This window comes from Stylophora pistillata, chromosome 7, assembly GCF_964205215.1.
Source record: "Stylophora pistillata chromosome 7, jaStyPist1.2, whole genome shotgun sequence".
Classification (NCBI taxonomy): domain Eukaryota; kingdom Metazoa; phylum Cnidaria; class Anthozoa; order Scleractinia; family Pocilloporidae; genus Stylophora; species Stylophora pistillata.
Window position 1 is genome coordinate 1,608,465 of NC_142525.1, and position 18,106 is coordinate 1,626,570.

The following is an 18,106-nucleotide window of genomic DNA, read 5'->3' on the forward strand; positions in this document are numbered from 1 at the left end:
ATTTATACAATGTGGCTCTGTGACAAAAAGCCTTGTAAATGAAAACAAACATGTAAACTTTCTACACTCACAGTGCATGTGATTGGTGGAAGTGCAGGTTCTGAACAGATTTTCCCTGCTGGGCACGTAAGACATTCAGTAGAGGCCTCTGGGGAATACTGCAAAAAAATCAGCAAATATGTAATGAGTATTATGTTCCACTGGCTGCGAGAAATAAAACCACTGGTCACATGTAAAACACTGCTTGATATTATCAATTTTTACCACCCATCCATCCTGTTACAAGATTTTGTTAAACGACAGTCATTAGTCCTACAATCTACAAATCTCGCCAATCGAGTTTTTATAGATTTTTACATGTCTTTGATTACAGGAATGGTTTTATTAAGTTTACAATAAAGTTAGGGCTGTGGTGATCAGCCCAACAGAGCTACAAACAATGATGTGAGAGTTCCTCTAATCAGCATATAGGTGCTATTAAGGACAATAGCATTGATAGAGATGAGGAGAGGTCCAAAAGATGGAGGACTAAAAGAACGATGATTACTGCAGCCAAGAATGCATGAAAGCAAGCAATAAATGAAAACATTGTATATACTTGGCCAAAAACACATCGAACTGGTGGGCTGTTTCTCAGAGGACAGCGGCTTCCTGCAGGACACACTTGACAGGACGACTGCCCTGTTGTTTCAGAATAGTATCCTGGTGCACACTATAAGAATGAAGAATAAAATCAAATTGTTTCCTAGTTAAAAATGATACAGTTATTAATCAGGTGCTCAATACTACTTAAAATATTGATAAAAGCAAACATTTACAACAAAAAAATGTGGCTGTGAGCTTAACACCATTGCTAGGCTACAACATTCCAATATAACTAGATGATTTGTGTAAGATTACAGGGAAATTTTTTACACATTGTACATAGCATTTGACTATACTTATTCCAATAACTCTCATTTTATTTACCTGAGTACAGACTGTTTGACCTTTAACTGCACTAAAATAACCAGCAGGACATTCCGTTGGAGACTGAGCAGGGTCTGGGCACTTGGAACCTGTTAAAACACATTATCTTAATTCACAAGTGCAACATCTACCAGTAATAAACAACGTGCAAACCAGTAAATTAAGTGTAGAGATGAGTAAATGAAAAAATTGGAGCTAGCAGTCAAGGATCTGACTGGTACGTTGCAACTTAAAACCAACACATTATTTAGTCAAGAAAAGAGAGACAAAAGTTCTACCTCTTTCACATTCTTTGCAGCTCTCAGATTTAGTTTCATTTGCATAAAATCCAGAAGGGCATGGCTGTGGACTGGCAGTGATCAAAAGAGGACAAAAAAATCCAACAGGACATTCATAACATGACATGCTTGCTTCAGAAGCAAAATATCCTCTTCCACATGGTACAGGGGCCTCACTCTTATTAGTGCATCTATTGAAAATATTACAATAGTACACACTGTTAATATGCAGATTAAGTTGGTACAAAAAGAAAACAACAACAGACAAGTTAAACCACCCATATATAACTAAAGCAATTGCTCAATCCCAAGTTTAAACCTCATTAAAATGTTAATTAAAAACATAAATTTTAACTTATTTCCACTTTAAATAAGACACTAATAGTACACCATCCAATGTCATCATTTTAAAAGAATCCACCTAGAATCTTCACTTTCTATCCAGGTGTTTGGGCAAGAATAACAAATGTTTAAAAATTTTAAGGGACATGTTAAAAAAAAAAAAACATATCACTGTGAGGGTACTGAGTATGAGGCATCTTAACAGTCACAGACTTTTGAAGATAGAAATCTCCAGCACTATCATACTAACTGGATGAAAAAATAAATGAATGAATGAATGCACAAATGAAGTGAGTTTCAATAGACTGTTGAACAATTTGGTGATTTAACCAGCATGTCCTTGGACTGACTAGAGGACACCATGTCACATAACTCACCATAATATTGATAAGCTGTTAAAAATCTGCCAAATTATATGAGCAGATGATATGAATGCAGTATGACGTCAACACATCTAAGAAGTTTTAATGTAAAGAAGAACAAACAAATGCTTCGATAAAGAATGGATGATGACGTCAGTGGACAGTTATAATGCAGCTTGCATCTGTGAACTGTAGATGTTGGTTGTGTATTTGCAAATATGTATGAAAGACCAGATCAACAAATGGATTGATGCATGGATTGATAACTGCAATAACCTCACCTGTGTCCCTCTGGACACAAAATACAATATCGAGCACCAGTTACATTGTTGTATGTTCCATTAGCACATTCTTCTGGTGCTTCCATTCCAACACTTGGACAATGGAAGCCAGCTGGACATAGTTTACAATCACTCAGATTTTCAGCATCTGAGTATGTTCCATTTGAACATAGAAAATATGTAGAAAGTCCTTTGGTTGGACATGAAGCTCCTTTAGGACAAGGTTGACATTCAATATTGCTCCCTGCCGCAGCATATGAACCAGCTGAACATTCAACAGGAGCTGTTTTATTTGGACAACTAAATCCACAAGGAACAAACATTATGAGTAAAGATAGAAAAAAGAAAAGAGTTTGTCTAACCACCATGGTATTACTCATTCAATGTACAACTTACTACCATATACATCAAAACTTTAAATTTTCAAAATTTCAAAGTCAACATCATCTTCTATCAAGGTGTTTGGACAAAAATAACTAATGCCTGAAAACTGTTAAGAGACATATTTAAATATAATTACATAATTGCACTGCTACTAGTACTAAGTATCTAGCATCTTAACAGAGGCAGACTTCAAATATCTCCAGCAGGTCCCAGTTACATGTGCAATCAGATAAATGAATGAATGGCAGCATAAATAACTTGAGCGTCAAAAGAATGAATTGTTGAAAAATCTGATGATTATAAAGCCAGCATCTCCTTGTATTTACAAGATGATAAAATTGACCAATGTATAAATCAAATTGATAAACTGTTAAAAATCTGCTAATATCGTCACATCATTAGAATGTGGTATGTAGTCAACACATTTAGTGGTATGCAGCACTAAGAAGTTGAAAAGAAAACAAATGCTTGGATGTGGGGTTTTTAGACCAGATAATAACTTCATCTGTGTGTCAATCAGTCCATCTTTATCATAAGAATGAAGAATGGATGAAGAAGCCAGGGAGCAGTTAAGTGGCATTTGTGAACTGTAGATGTTGGTTGCATCCCACGAATAAATTTGAATGACCAGATCAACGCATGGATTGATGCATGGATTGATGCATGGATTGATTATCCTAATAACCTCACCTATGACCCTCTGGACACAAAATACAATATTGAGCACCAGTTGCAAAACTGTAAGTTCCATTAGCACATTCTTCTGGTGCTTCCATTCCAACACTTGGACAATGAAAGCCAGCTGGACACAGTTTACAATCACTCAGACTTTCAGCATCTGAGTAAGTTCCATTAGAGCATAGAAAATAGGTAGAAAGTCCTTTGGTTGGACATGAAGCTCCTTTGGGACAAGGTTGACATTCTATACTCCCTGCTACAGCATAAGAACCAGCTGAACATTCAACATGAGCTGTCTTATTTGGACAACTATAAACCACAAGGAAGAAAAATTATGAAATAAAATAGAATGAAGGGAAGAAGTTGGCTAAGAGCCACCTTATTACAGATTTAATGTATAATCAACTACTATGAACATTACAAACTAAAAATACGATTTTCAAGTCAGTTTAACCATCTATCCAGGTGTTTTGGCAAGAATAACAGATGCTCGAAAAGTTTGACGAGACATACTAACTACTACAAATGTATCACCGTACTGGTAATAAAACTGGGTATTAAGCATCTTAACAGGGACAGACTTTTGAAGAGATAGTCTCTTTTAGGTCCTGCTACCAACCATATGAATGAATGAATGCAGGAATGATGTGAACATTGCATAAATGCATGAACTGTTGAAAAACATTTGATGATATAGCCAGCAGGTGCTTCTGTGGACTAGATGTTATGATTGACTGGTGTAGAGATAATATTGATGAACTGTCACAACATCTTCCAAAATCATCAGCTGATATAAGTGCGGTATGTAGTCAACACAATTTGTGGTATGCAGCACTAAAAAGTTGAAATCTAAAGTCTAACAAACAAATGCTTCAAATGAAGAGTTCTTAGTTCAGAGAGTGACTTCATTTGTGTATCAGTCAGTGTACCAATCTCTTTCCTAAGAATGAAGAATGGATGAAGAAGCCTGGGGACAGTTGAGTGGCACCTGTGAACTGTAGATGTTGGTTGTATCCCATGAATAAATTTGAATGACCAGGTCAATGCATGGATTGATGCATGGATTGATGCATGGATTGATGCATGGATTGATGCATGGATTGATGCATGGATTGATAACTGCAATAGTCTCACCTATGACCCTCTGGACACAAAATACAATTTCGAGCACCAGTTGCATTATTGTATGTTCCATTAGCACATTCTTCTGGTGCTTCCATTCCAACACTTGGACAATGGAAGCCAGCTGAACATAGTTTACAATCACTCAGACTTTCAACATCTGAGTAAGTTCCATTAGAGCATAGAAAATATGTAGAAAGTCCTTTGGTTGGACATGAAGCTCCTTTGGGACAAGGTTGACATTCAATACTCCCTGCTGCAGCATATGAACCAGCTGAACATTCCACATGAGCTGTTTTATTTGGACAACTAAAACCACAAGGAAAAAGCATATGGAGAAAAGTAGAGGAAAGAGAGGAGTTGGGCTAATTACCCCAACATTACAGATTCAATGAATAACCTGCAAGAACTAAAATACTACAAATCAAAAATTTGGTTTCCGAGTAAGTACAAATTCAATATATAACACGAACTAAACTATTTTGAATTTAAATATTAAACTTTAAAGTCCGTTTCATCTTCTACTCACTGTGTTCAGGTAAGTATAAAAAATGTTTGAAATGTTTGAAAAGTTTGAAGAGACAAATTAAAAAACATATCCCAGCACTGGATGTATGGTTGAGTATTAAGCGTGTTAGCAGGAATAGACTTGTGAAGATAGACATCTCCAGCAGGTCCTGCTACCAACCAGATGATTGAATGAATGTGCGCATGAATGAAAGCACAACATGATATGAACTTCCCATGAATGAACTATGGGGGAATCTGATGATAAAGAGCCAGCAGGGGCTTCTCTGGACTAGATGATATGATTGATTGGTGTAGATATCAGATTGATAAACTGTTAAAACATCTACCATTATATTATATCATCAACTAATATAAGTGCAATATGAAGTCAAAATATTGAGTGATAAGTAGAAGTGCTACGGAGTTGAAATGCAAAGCATAAGAAAGAATTGCATGGATGTTGGGTTTTTAGACCAGACTGTAACTTCATCTGTGTGTCAATCAGTGCATCTCTATCGATGAGAATGAAGAACAGGTGATGAGGCCAGTATACAGTTAGAAGCGTCTGTGAACTGTAGATGTCGGTTGCATCCAATGGATAAATATGAATGACCAGATCAACGCATGGATTGATGCATGGATTGATAACTGCAATAACCTCACCTATGACCCTCTGGACACAAAATACAATATCGAGCACCAGTTACATTATTGTATGTTCCATTAGCACATTCTTCTGGTGCTTCCATTCCAACACTTGGACAATGGAAGCCAGCTGGACATAGTTTACAATCACTCAGACTTTCAGCATCTGAGTAAGTTCCATTAGAGCATGGAAAATATGTAGAAAGTCCTTTGGTTGGACATGAAGCTCCTTTGGGACAAGGTTGACATTCAATACTCCCTGCTGCAGCATATGAACCAGCTGAACATTCCACAGAAGCTGTTTTATTTGGACAACTAAAACCATACGGAAGAAACATTGTATGAGAAAAAATGGAAACAGAGGAAAGAGGTTGGCTAATAACCTTTGTAAAATATTACAAATTCAACGCAGAACCAACAGCTATAAACATTACAAATTAAAACTTTTTGAAATGTAAAGTGTGTTTTATAGTCAAGCTGATGGTGTATACTGTTCTCTCTATAAATAATAAAAAAATCACATCACATCACAAATAAAAAAGTCAATTTTGGTAATAACATAATTTATTAGAACATAGCTAGCAGGGCTGCGCAGTCAAATTCAGTATGCGTAAGCATGCTCAAAATCCCAATAGTGCACACTGATAGCATCAGCAAATCCCTTCGTCAGAATTTTTTTTTTTTCGTGACAATAATGGATACAAACAGAGACTCAGCCTACTAATACCAAAACGAAGACAATTTTTCGACCTTTTCCCTTGGGCTAGAGTTCTTAAATGAGGCAGGAAAAGAGAAAAACAACAGAATAGGAGACTCGGCATCAGCGCCATCACGATTCGCTTCGATTGATATTGTTGTCCGTTTTTCGTGTTGGATTTGATGCATAATTCCACCGGCTATGTTCTAAAACAATTGGTTCATGCTTTCAGCTGTGCACTATTGAGTTATGGAGCACGTAGGAAGTTTGGAGGGCACTCAAGAAGCTAGAGTTGCCCGAGGCGATAGCCTCGGGCAACTCTTACGCTTCTTTTATGCTCTCCAAACTTCCCGTGTGCTCCATAACTCAATAGTGCATGCTAAAACATGAACCAATTGTTAACTAGTGATTAACTGAGTATCATAAATCTATTCCACAGCATGTGTGCTCATCTGAAAGAAACTGTACTCTGTCATAAAATGTGCTATCCTTCTCTTTCCCATACATTTCTAGTAACTAACATGTTTCTTCAGTTATTCCAGATAAAGAGATGAGATGCAAGTGAATAACAAAAAACATCTTTGACTCCTTGGAGTGCATGAAGACTTAATATGACAGAGAACTATATAAATGTTGGGTTGCTTGAAAGTACACTGATGTCTAATCAAAACTTCTAGATGCATGTAATTTATCCTAAATGTTACATCCTCGACCATAATCAGTTCAGTGAAAATGAATACTAGCTTTATCTTAATGCTACATACATGAATACTTTTTGGGAGAAATCTTGTGCATAAATAAGCCCTCACCTATGACCCTTTGGACACAAAACACAATATCGAGCACCAGTTACATTGTTGTATGTTCCATTAGCACATTCTTCTGGTGCTTCCATTCCAACACTTGGACAATGAAAGCCAGCTGGACATAGTTTACAATCACTCAGACTTTCAACGTCTGAATAAGTTCCATTTGAACATAGAACATGCATAGAAAGTCCTTTGGTTGGACATGAAGCTCCTTTGGGACAAGGTTGACATTCAATACTCCCTGCTGCAGCATATGAACCAGCTGAACATTCCACAGTAGCTGTTTTATTTGGGCAACTGAAATGGCCAGGTATTGATAGTTACAATTAACTTGTTCATAAACACCTATCTGTGAATTATAAGCCAACATTAGTGCCAAAGGTGCTGCACTGATGACTTGCTAAAAAAATTATTGAATTATCTTCTTGGTGAAGGTGCTTTCTGCAAGCCAAATAAAATAACTTGTATATGGTTATTCAAACAGCTCAGGTGATGACATACTTGGAGGAAGAACACTTATGCTAGCATACTGAAGTTATCAAAACAAATTGCGTTCCTCACTGAAAGATGTAAAGAGTCGAGTAAGGAGTGCAAAACAGCAAGTTGGAGAGATTTTGGGAATACAAGATGAGAAAAGAGTATTGACATTTTTCCCAAAAAATGGTTGTCGTGTTCCTGGAAATGATGCAGTGCATTGGTGCAAATGTGTTGATCTTCTCAAGCCGACTGTTGCTTCAAAATGAATGGTGCAAAACGTATAACAGTTATTTTTTGTAGTTCCCATAATGAAATTCAGGTACAATGCACAGTTTTACAATACAGTTAAACAACAATTAAAATTTTAGGTTGATAAATTACCATATCAAAACAATGTCAAGAATATAGTTGTTCAGTAATGATTAACATACAAAGAAAGATACTTTCTTCTGATCCATGCATTATCAAGTTCTCCAATAATAAATAATAATAATTACGATAATAATAACGATGAAGATGATGATGATGAAGATGATGATGATGATGATGATGATGATGATGATGATGATGATGATGATGACGACGACAATGTTGATGATGACCAATCATAAATTGAAAATGACTTGATGGGGACCAATCACATGAAAGGAAAGTCTTATTCCAGGCTACACAGTTCACCTATGACCCTCTGGACACAAAATACAATTTCGAGCACCAGTTGCATTAATGTATGTTCCATTAGCACATTCTTCTGGTGCTTCCATTCCAACACTTGGACAATGGAAGCCAGCTGGACACAGTTTACAATCACTCAGATTTTCAGCATGTGAGTATGTTCTATTAGAGCATAGAAAATATGTAGAAAGTCCTTTGGTTGGACATGAAGCTCCTTTGGGACAAGGTTGACATTCAATGCTCCCCGCTGCAGCATATGAACCAGCTGAACATTTCTCAGGAGTTGTTTTGTTTGGGCAATTGAAATGGCCAGGTATTGAGATTTACAAAAAAAAATGTTAAAAATATGTTTCTGTGGATTCAGCCAACACATACCAGTCATAGTGCTCTATTGGTGAAGTTAAATGTTTAGTGATGTGATCTTCTTGGTGATGATTTTCTGTGCCAACTTAAAGAACTTACATCTGGTTATTCGGTAAAAGTATGTAAACATTAGAGACGGTGCACTACACTTAACAAAACAATGTATGCATCTAACCACAGGATCTTAAAAGCCAACCTAAGAATATAAAAAATTGGAATGATTTTCAGAAGATAAGTTGAAGCTTAAGGGACGTAACAGCCATTTTTAAAAGTCAGAGGAAAAAGACTGATGCTAATCAATTACAGTGTGGGATGCATTGGTGCTGGTGTTTATGAGTGAAAGGTGCTAAGTATGTTTACCAAAGTATATTTAGTGAGTTTAATCAACAATGCAATTAAATTTGAAGGTAAGCTGAATGTAAAGATACTTGTATTATTGTTCACAGTTCCAGTTAGGTGGCATCTGTGAACTGTATGTGTTGATTGCATCCAATGAGTATGAATGACCAGATCAATGCATGGATTAATGCATGGATTTGCATCTGTGAACTGTAGATGTCGGTTGTATCCAATGGATAAATATGAATGACCAGATCGACGTATGGCTTGATGCATGGATTGATAACTGCAATAACCTCACCTATGACCCTCTGGACACAAAATACAATATCGAGCACCAGTTGCATTATTGTATGTTCCATTAGCACATTCTTCTGGTGCTTCCATTCCAACACTGGGACAGTGGAAGCCAGCTGGACATAGTTTACAATCGCTGAGACTTTCAGCATCTGAGTACGTTCCATTAGAGCATAGAAAATATGTAGAAAGTCCTTTGGTTGGACATGAAGCTCCTTTGGGACAAGGTTGACATTCAAAGCTCCCTACTACAGCATATGAACCAGCTGAACATTCCACAGGAGCTGTTTTATTTGGACAACTAAAACCCCAAAAATAGAATGCCATAAAATAACTTTGAATCAAGAAATTATCTGATCATAATTTCACCTAAGAGTGCATCATGCATGTGTTCAGGTCCATATTGCTGTGGTGTGATCAATAAGACTTGCTAGGGTGTGACAGCCATGCTGCAGTTATGGCTCTATTACATAATGCTTAGTGCAGGTTATTCTGGGTCATACAGTAACGACATTTGTCAGTGGTGCAGATCATAACCATGTAACTTGTGCTAAGTGCATTTTCTCAGGATCAGACTGCGATAGCTTGATGCATGTGATATATTAAAGAGCAGCAGAGTGACATTTACATGATATCTGTGATGCATTTTTACAAACTTTTAATTAAGTGCATGGTACTTATTCCAGGTTTGCATGCACCAGAGTGTGATGGTGTGTAAGGTGCAGTTGTACAATCACTTTTAGTGCCTCATGCAGGTTATTTAGACTAAGATTAGATGGTGTGACAGTTTTTTACATGCTGTTCGTGCTTTAACACAATGACATAATGTGACAGATAAGTTTTATTTAGAAGTTTGAAATTAGGTTGAGTATGATCATCATAGTGCAGTGCTGAAGTCCATGGTTATAACTGGCATGCTCTTAAATTGTGCAAATAAAACTGAAACAATTTTTTTTAGGTTACATCATTGTCCATGTTCCTTTCATGAACTACCAGAGGATGCTAGTATCATTTGTACCTTACGACAGATAAGAATTAAGCCCTTCATTTCAATAAGCTCCACAGGAGCTCAAAGTAGCCCTATAATTTTCATACCTGTACCCTGCTGGACAAATAGTACATTGAGTAGAGCCGGTGAGGCTAAAGGTTCCATTTTCACAGGGCACTGGAGAGACAGCAGGATTTGGACACTTGAATCCTTCTGGACATTGGCTACACAAATCTTGACCCTCTGAATCTGTATATGTTCCATTGCGGCAAGGGACATGAGTAGACAGTTGAGCTGAAGGGCAATGTGATCCAGCTGGACACTGATAGCAAACAAGACTCCCACTTGGTGCATATGTCTTAGCCTCACATGGAATAGGGTCCAAGTCCTTATTGGGACACCTGGGGCATGAACACAAAAAAGCACCTTGAAAATGAATGCTCAGTTTGATGCACAGACATCATAAACACAGGCTGCTTGTACTTTATAAAAAAAAAAATGTAATTTTTCATCTCAACTGAAAAATACAGAGACACACGAGAAAGCATGTGAGTTTTATGGAGGCCTCTTAATTATTAACAGTAGTTTTTAATTTTCCAGTTTTGTTCAAACACTATGTGACCATGAAGAATAGTTTTTTTTTTTGAGGCATTAAACCTACCAACAACAAAAATAGCACTCCATAATGGGAAACAAAAGACTGAATCACCAAACTCAGGTTTGCACTAAACATCACAAGCACAAACAATCCTTTCCAGAACTTCCAGTGTTACAATTTAATATCCTATCCTCTCAAAGGCAAAAATAAATTAACTAAAATCTATCATAAAGGGGGTACCGTAAAAGCTTGCGGATAAGCCACACCCACAGATAAGCCGCACCCTGAATTTAGCAGCTCAAATTTTGGGAAAAAAAGTTTTTGGATAGAAATCAAAAGAAATCCAAAGTTGAGTCTTGAGAAGTCTTCTTCATCCACTGTTCATCAAACATAAACTCATCATTAACATTGCAACGGAAAATACTTCAAACTGTTAACCACAATTTTAGCACTTTAATATAATGAACATCATTTCTACTCACTTTGAAATATGATTGGTCTTTTTCTGGTATTTGTTGACAGGAATTTCTTGATTCAACACAGCTTTTCCATAGATTTTAGCATTACAACAAGAACGTGAGCAGAATATTTGAAGCTTGGTAACCAGGCATTAGATCACATGCGAAAAATTATGGACATTCACGACACCTTTTTCAAATGTTCCTGCAGATAAGCTGCACTCCCAATTTCTGGCGATGATTTTTGGAAAAACAGTGCAGTTTATCCGTGGACTTTTACGGTAAGTTTCTAAAGAAACTGTGGTGCTGCGTTGATGGGGGTAACAAGGTAATTTGGTTATATCAGCTAAGTTGAAATTGTAAATTGGCCACCATAAAGAGTTCAACAGCAAATGTTTTGAGCATTAACCCTTAATCAGAGAGAAAAATCTATCATAGTTTACCTGAAACCTGCTGGACACATGGTACAGTTTGTAGCAGCACCTTTACTGTAAGTTCCATTTTCACAGGGCACTGGGGCTAGAGCAGGATTTTGACAAATGAATCCAGCTGGACATTCTAAACACTTGGTGAGTGATGTGTCATTAGCATATGAACCAGGATCACATTGAACATGTTTCTCTAACGCATTAGCTGGACAGTGAGACCCCAGAGGACATTCCTGGCACTCGATGCTCCCTGATGGAGCAAAGGAACCTTGTAAACATACAACTGGGTCAGCTGACTTGTCTGTGCACCTGCCAGAGAAAAATATCAATTAAACTTCTGCTTCTGGTGTATTCATTTATCTAGAAATACCATTGTTGTGCACAGTTTTTTAAATTCATGTTTACAACCATTATTTATTTTATTCATTTGCCACTGACACACACACACATACAAAATAGATTACAGTTGTTTACAACAATCAAAAATAATAACTATTATAAAAATAATATCATTATACAACAATCTATACTTAATCCATATAAAATTACTTTTTATGATCATTTATAAAAAGTGTGGTGAGGATTAGCCCAGCAGAAGCTAGTAGCTTATCAAACCTGGGTTCCTGACACACGATGTAGAAGATAGATTTCCTAGTTATAGGTGGGTGAGTTTAATTTAATTAGTTCTCTGTCAATGGGGAATTTTTTAAGCAAAGTCTTAAAGGTGGAGAATCTACAGCATAAGATAAGATAACTTCTAATGTACAAATCAAAGTAAGTAAGCATAGAAAGCTTAATGAATATCAATAAATAAATTGATCAATAAATCAATAAATTGCCAAAAAAAATTACTATCATATTATTTGCCAAAGCATTGACCATGGAATACGTGATTTTCTCCTCCCCTCCTTCCTGAGTACATGCACATGTGCGCACACATTTATTCACACAAACATCTCCTGATAACCCAATTATAATGATAATTATGGAATTCAAAGGTGATTGGTTATTGAACATCCACAAAGGAAGTCCTACAAATGCATTCCCTTACTTGTGACCACTTGGACACAATATGCAGTGGGTAGCTCCAGCTTTACTGTGAGTTCCATTGTTACATTCCACTGGTTGTTCAGCAGGATTTGGACATTTAAAACCTGCCGGACATGCTAAACAGCGTGTAGCATTCGTCACAACAGAATAGGACCCATTTGCACAAGGGAGGTGATAAGAGAGCTTCTCGGATGGACAATGTGAACCAACAGGACAAAAATGACAAAAAGTACTTTGCGCTGGAGCAAAAGTACCACTTGTGCAAGGGATGGGATCTACTGAGTTCATAGGACATCTAGAAAATAAAATTTAGATATTTGCTATCACAAGGGCATTTACTTGTACAAAACAGAATGACAGTGAATTTTTGATAATTGTATACTTACCGATGGCCTTTAGGGCAAATGGTACACTCTGTTGCCCCACCCTTACTATATGTCCCATTCGGACAGTCCTCAGGTGACTGGGCAGGATTTGAACATCTTTTACCAGCTGGACAACTCTGACAATTACTTTGATTTACACTATCTGAGTAGGTGCCATTCACACAAGGGACATGTACTGAAAGGCCCCATGATGGACAGTGAGATCCAACTGGACAGGAAAGACATTGCAAACTCCCTGATGGAGCATAAGTACCAGCTGGACATGTAGATGGATCAGTACTTGGGTCAGCACAGCTGGAACATCACAAAATTGGTTTTTTTAAAACATAATAAATATAATGAATTGTTGCAGTTTGACTCAAGTTAGGTACGTTCAGTCTACTGATAATGCTGCAGCCTTTACACACTGATATCACCATGAAAGTTCTCCTTTCTGTTCTTTAAACATTTCCTTTGGTACTACAAGGAGACTAAGTCTAACAATCAAGAGCTTCTTGGTTTTGCTCTTATTCCCTTTACTCTTATTCCCTTTACTCTTATTCCCTTTACTCTTATTCCCTTTACTCTTATTCCCTTTACTCTTATTCCCTTTACTCTTATTCCCTTTACTCTTATTCCCTTCACTCTTATTCACTTTACTCTTATTCACTTTACTCTTATTCCCTTTACTCTTATTCCCTTTACTCTTATTCCCTTTACTCTTATTCCCTTTACTCTTATTCCCTTTACTCTTAATTCCCTTTACTCTTATTCCCTTTACTCTTATTCCCTTTACTCTTGTGACCTTAATAATTAATTGAGGAATGATACTGTTAGGAGAAATAAGATGGTTATCCCAGTTATGGGTTAAAGGGTTCAACATAAAGTTATCAATAACGTTGCTTATTACACGACTCGGGAAGTCAGAGGGCCAATAACTAAAATCAACCAATCAAAATGCTCTATTGCCGGTCAATATTCTCTCAGTATTGAACCGGGCACGGTCCCGAATGGTCCCGAATGATACCGCACTTGTGTCCCTTTGAACTTCAGTTGTGTAATAAATCTCTTATTAACCAAGCTTGCTCAGGACCGTACTGGAAGAATATCGGCCCTCGGTCTTTTTTGTACGGACCTCATTGCACTCGGTCCGTACTGTCAAGACCTCGGGCTGATATTCTCCCAGTATAGCCCTCGCGCTTGGTTAATAAGATATATTACATGTTCAATACAACAACAAGTATGTTCATCAGATCAAAGCAGACATTGAGCTTGTCTTAAGGATCTGACATAACTCACCTGTGTCCACCCGGACACTCAGTACAGACAGTTGATCCATCCTTACTGTACGTTCCATTCTCACAGGGCTGCTCCCCTTGAGAAGCAAATGGACAAAAATGTCCTGCAGTGCACAACTGGCACTGTATTTGCCCCACAGTGTTTGTGTAAGTTCCATTGAAACAAGGCAAAGGACTTGCTAGGGAAACATTAGGACAATAGAATCCCAAATCACAGTCTAAACAAGAAGTTTGTCCTGCTGCAGCATATTCTCCAGGATTACATCTAATTGGTGCAATTGTTTGGTTGGAACATCTGTCAATAAAGCAATATAAGATCGAGTTACAATCACCCTCAATTCGCTTCTTCGTGCGGTGGAGAAATAACCCTGAATTGGTAAACTAAATTGCTATCTGACATGTCTTTATACATTTACATGCAAGTATACCACACATTAGGGTGTGTCTACTATAAATAATGCATATTAGTATATACTAAAACAGTGGATAGGGTTGAAGGCATGCTCTGATTGGCTAGTCAAACTCCAAATATCCTTTGCTATTTATCTCTAAAGCAACTCGGGAAAAAATGGCGTCCCGGTTTGCATCTGTGACAAGCGAAGAAATCACTCAAATTAACGACGGTGGTGGATATTATCTCACTGTTTTAGCATATACTAAAACAACTATTCACCTCAGTGTCGGTGGTTAGCAGTGGATATTTACCTAGCTGCTTCGCGGCTTGGTAAATATCCACCACTAACCACCTCCACTTTGGTGAATAGTTGTTAACAATCACATTTGTTTGACTGAGGTTTATTACCTCACCTTTGAAAAACAAATGAATAATTCTCTTCGCGTTAAAAACAGCTAAGAAATGGTACTCCAGATATTCTGTCTCAAAACCGAAGAAGACATGCTAATCAATCTCTCTCTGAAAATTTTTATGGTATTTACAAGACTTACTGATTTCCAGGTGGACAAACAGTACATTCTGCTGCTGCTCCAAGACTATAGCTTCCTTTAGCACATGACTGACAAGATGTGCCATTATAAGAGAATGTTCCTGGCTCACAAACTGAGCAGTTTGTTTGTAAAGGACCTGGTTCATAGCCTCCAGGGCAATACTATAGCAGAAAAAAACACATTATTTTGTCCTCTGATATCACTTTTAGGGAGACAACAAAAGATGTCATACATTTATGCTGACCACTGAAGTTAATCCTGACATTTGAAAATACCACAGATGACACAGAATATATCTTGTGGTTCAAATATCATTTCAGATTTATATCCATCTGAGAAGTTTAATTTTTATTTTTCTTTAAATTATGGATTATTGATCACTATAACTTGAAACAAAAGAGGGTATCTATCAAATGAGTTTGAATAATTTTAACTCTGCAGTGACAAATTTCAACCACAACATGTTCATTCTATAAAATCATCTTCATTTTAATTCACCCTTTCATCTGACTCCGTAATTTATCACTTGTGGTAAATTGTATACACAACAATAATCATTAACTAAAACATTTTAGTTTTAATTTAAAGCCTATATTTTAATCTACAACAATTTTCTATGCCAGTTTTTTTCTTTAAAATTATTTGTCAATAACTGTCATCCATTTATCCTGGCTTAAGAAACCATTAGTGAACAATATTCTTCCAAAGATAATACCAAGTCTCCTCCTTAATAAACATTTCAACTCCTGCAAAAAAATTAGTCCTGTCTGAAATTTTTCAGTGACAAAAATTTAGCTTGTACCTGAGGTTGTTGAGTAGGATCCAAGCACACTTTACTGGTAGGACAAGAGTGACATATTCCTTCTCCATAATTAGAATATGTTCCAAATGGACACAAAGTGATATTTCCAGCTAATGTACAGTTGTAACCAGCAGGACAAGGTGTACATGCTATGGATCCTGCTATGCTGTTGTTTCCTGATACACAAGCCTACATAAGAGAACCACATCAGGTTTTCTCCTTACATTAACCAAGGCTTTATCAAGGAAGAAGTAGATGAGAAAAGAGAAAAGTATCAGTGAAGGAACATCATTTGACCAAGCTCTGAATTCTTGAGGCTAAAATTATAAGAAATTTAATGCCAACAGAATAGAGAATTAAGATTTTGATCTTGGAAATGGATAATGTTGGAACCTTAGTTGCACTTGTTAATGTTTTCAACTTCCTGCGTTTATTAAAATCATCAGATTAAGACTATTTCACCATTGCCACAGGTATTAGGCCTACGTTAAGGTTGAAAATGGCTGCAACTTAACTTTTTGTACACTGCTGTCTGGAAATGTCAAATTTTTATGCAACACGCTTTGAAAAACGGTGTTCAGTCGATACATTATTACACAACAAGGCTGGCTTTCGTTTTCTAATGAAATCCAGATAATATCTCAAATTGATAAATGTCTATCAATACTATAGCTGATCGTCGTGTAAAAAAAGGAAAAGTAAAACGTAAAAGAAGATTAAGCTTCGAGACTCAAATGGAAAAGAAACCTTAGTCAACAAAATTATATACTTACTGTACAATCTGATGAATTTTTAGAACCGGTATTGGGATTTTCGGTCCCCGCTGGGCAGGGCTCAGGAGCAGTACTGTTTCCCAGACAGCTAAAATAAAGTGAAAATATCGACAGATTTAGAGAAACCACGAATCCAATTGAGATAAAAACAATATATTCTGCAACCACTTTCACTATCAATACAACATGATATGAAGGTATACAAGTTAATACTACTCAAGTTTCTAGTCGATAAGCAACCCTCATCAGTTAATATAAACCCTGTATCCATAATTTCCCGTCCTTTGGCAAAACATTTAGATCCCAGTTATTTTTACATATCTGAACGATAGTGGATACAGGTCATGAAGACTTTGTCACTTACAAGTGTCCAGCAGGACAGTCAACACAGCCATCACAGACCCAATATTTCCCAGCAGTACAATTGCTTTGATTACATGAACATTCTGTCTCACAATCACAAGCTGCTCCAGCTAAGCCTAAGAGGAAGAAAACAAAGTTCAACATCCCAGAGAATTTGAAAGTCATTTCCTTACATACCACACTAGAAAAGCGCATCTGGAATCACAATCTTACCGGCGTAACTCACAATTATCAAACCAAAAACTACAATAATAAGGTTGAACCGCAGTTTCCCGCTCTGAGATGTGTAACGTTTTAGCATCGCTGAAATCCTCTTTCCAATTATTGTTTTCCTCAGTCTTTTAGCGAGACAGGAACCTCGATGAGCATAAATATAAATTGGTTACAGAAGTTGCTCTCTGCAGAAATTCCAGCTGCACTAAGTTGAAGGTCTGTAACATGACATGTTGAATGTTAAGAGGTGTTCTAAGAATTCGAACAGCTTAGTCTGCGATCTAAAAAAAGTCAGAAGTCACCAGACTTCCTTCAGACAATCCAAGGTATCAAACTTCACAATTAGTAATGAATTGAAGTCCGTGTATCCTCGTTTATGTCATAACCTATTCCACAATTGGAAGAATAGTTCCACAATGTTTTGTCATGAAAATTTGGTATTTTTGCGAGATCACGTCGATTACTCTGCCGTGACGTCACGTCTAAGCTGTTGTCATAGAAGCGATCAGTTTGTTTGGAGCAAACTTCCGTAAGTTTCGCCGAGCTGATTGTGGATTGGTCAAAAATGAAAAAGAATCACAAAAAGGTCGTTTAGAA

The 18,106-nt window shown here is 37.0% G+C and overlaps 1 protein-coding gene across 6 annotated transcripts in view; it reads right to left on the reverse strand.

Annotated features, from left to right (window-relative positions):
* Positions 1-17,933, reverse strand: part of LOC111343618 (uncharacterized) — a 71,885-nt gene extending 53,952 nt beyond the window's left edge. The window contains exons 1-21 of one of the 6 annotated variants that reach the window (XM_088727212.1): positions 17,510-17,933; positions 17,298-17,412; positions 16,934-17,021; positions 16,161-16,349; positions 15,359-15,519; positions 14,415-14,708; positions 13,137-13,430; positions 12,752-13,045; positions 11,716-12,009; positions 10,324-10,617; positions 9,233-9,529; positions 8,233-8,529; positions 7,078-7,374; positions 5,590-5,886; positions 4,429-4,725; positions 3,307-3,603; positions 2,233-2,532; positions 1,248-1,438; positions 970-1,058; positions 599-712; positions 72-158 (exon numbers count right to left, since the gene is read on the reverse strand). In XM_088727212.1, coding sequence (XP_088583338.1) covers positions 72-158; positions 599-712; positions 970-1,058; positions 1,248-1,438; positions 2,233-2,532; positions 3,307-3,603; positions 4,429-4,725; positions 5,590-5,886; positions 7,078-7,374; positions 8,233-8,529; positions 9,233-9,529; positions 10,324-10,617; positions 11,716-12,009; positions 12,752-13,045; positions 13,137-13,430; positions 14,415-14,708; positions 15,359-15,519; positions 16,161-16,349; positions 16,934-17,021; positions 17,298-17,412; positions 17,510-17,597 — 4,674 coding nt within the window. In that variant the 5' untranslated portion in view covers positions 17,598-17,933. The remainder of the gene's footprint in view (positions 1-71; positions 159-598; positions 713-969; positions 1,059-1,247; positions 1,439-2,232; positions 2,533-3,306; positions 3,604-4,428; positions 4,726-5,589; positions 5,887-7,077; positions 7,375-8,232; positions 8,530-9,232; positions 9,530-10,323; positions 10,618-11,715; positions 12,010-12,751; positions 13,046-13,136; positions 13,431-14,414; positions 14,709-15,358; positions 15,520-16,160; positions 16,350-16,933; positions 17,022-17,297; positions 17,413-17,509) is intronic. The other 5 variants (XM_088727207.1, XM_088727208.1, XM_088727209.1 and 2 more) reach the window with 5 other exon arrangements.
* Between the last annotated feature and the right edge of the window lie 173 nt (positions 17,934-18,106).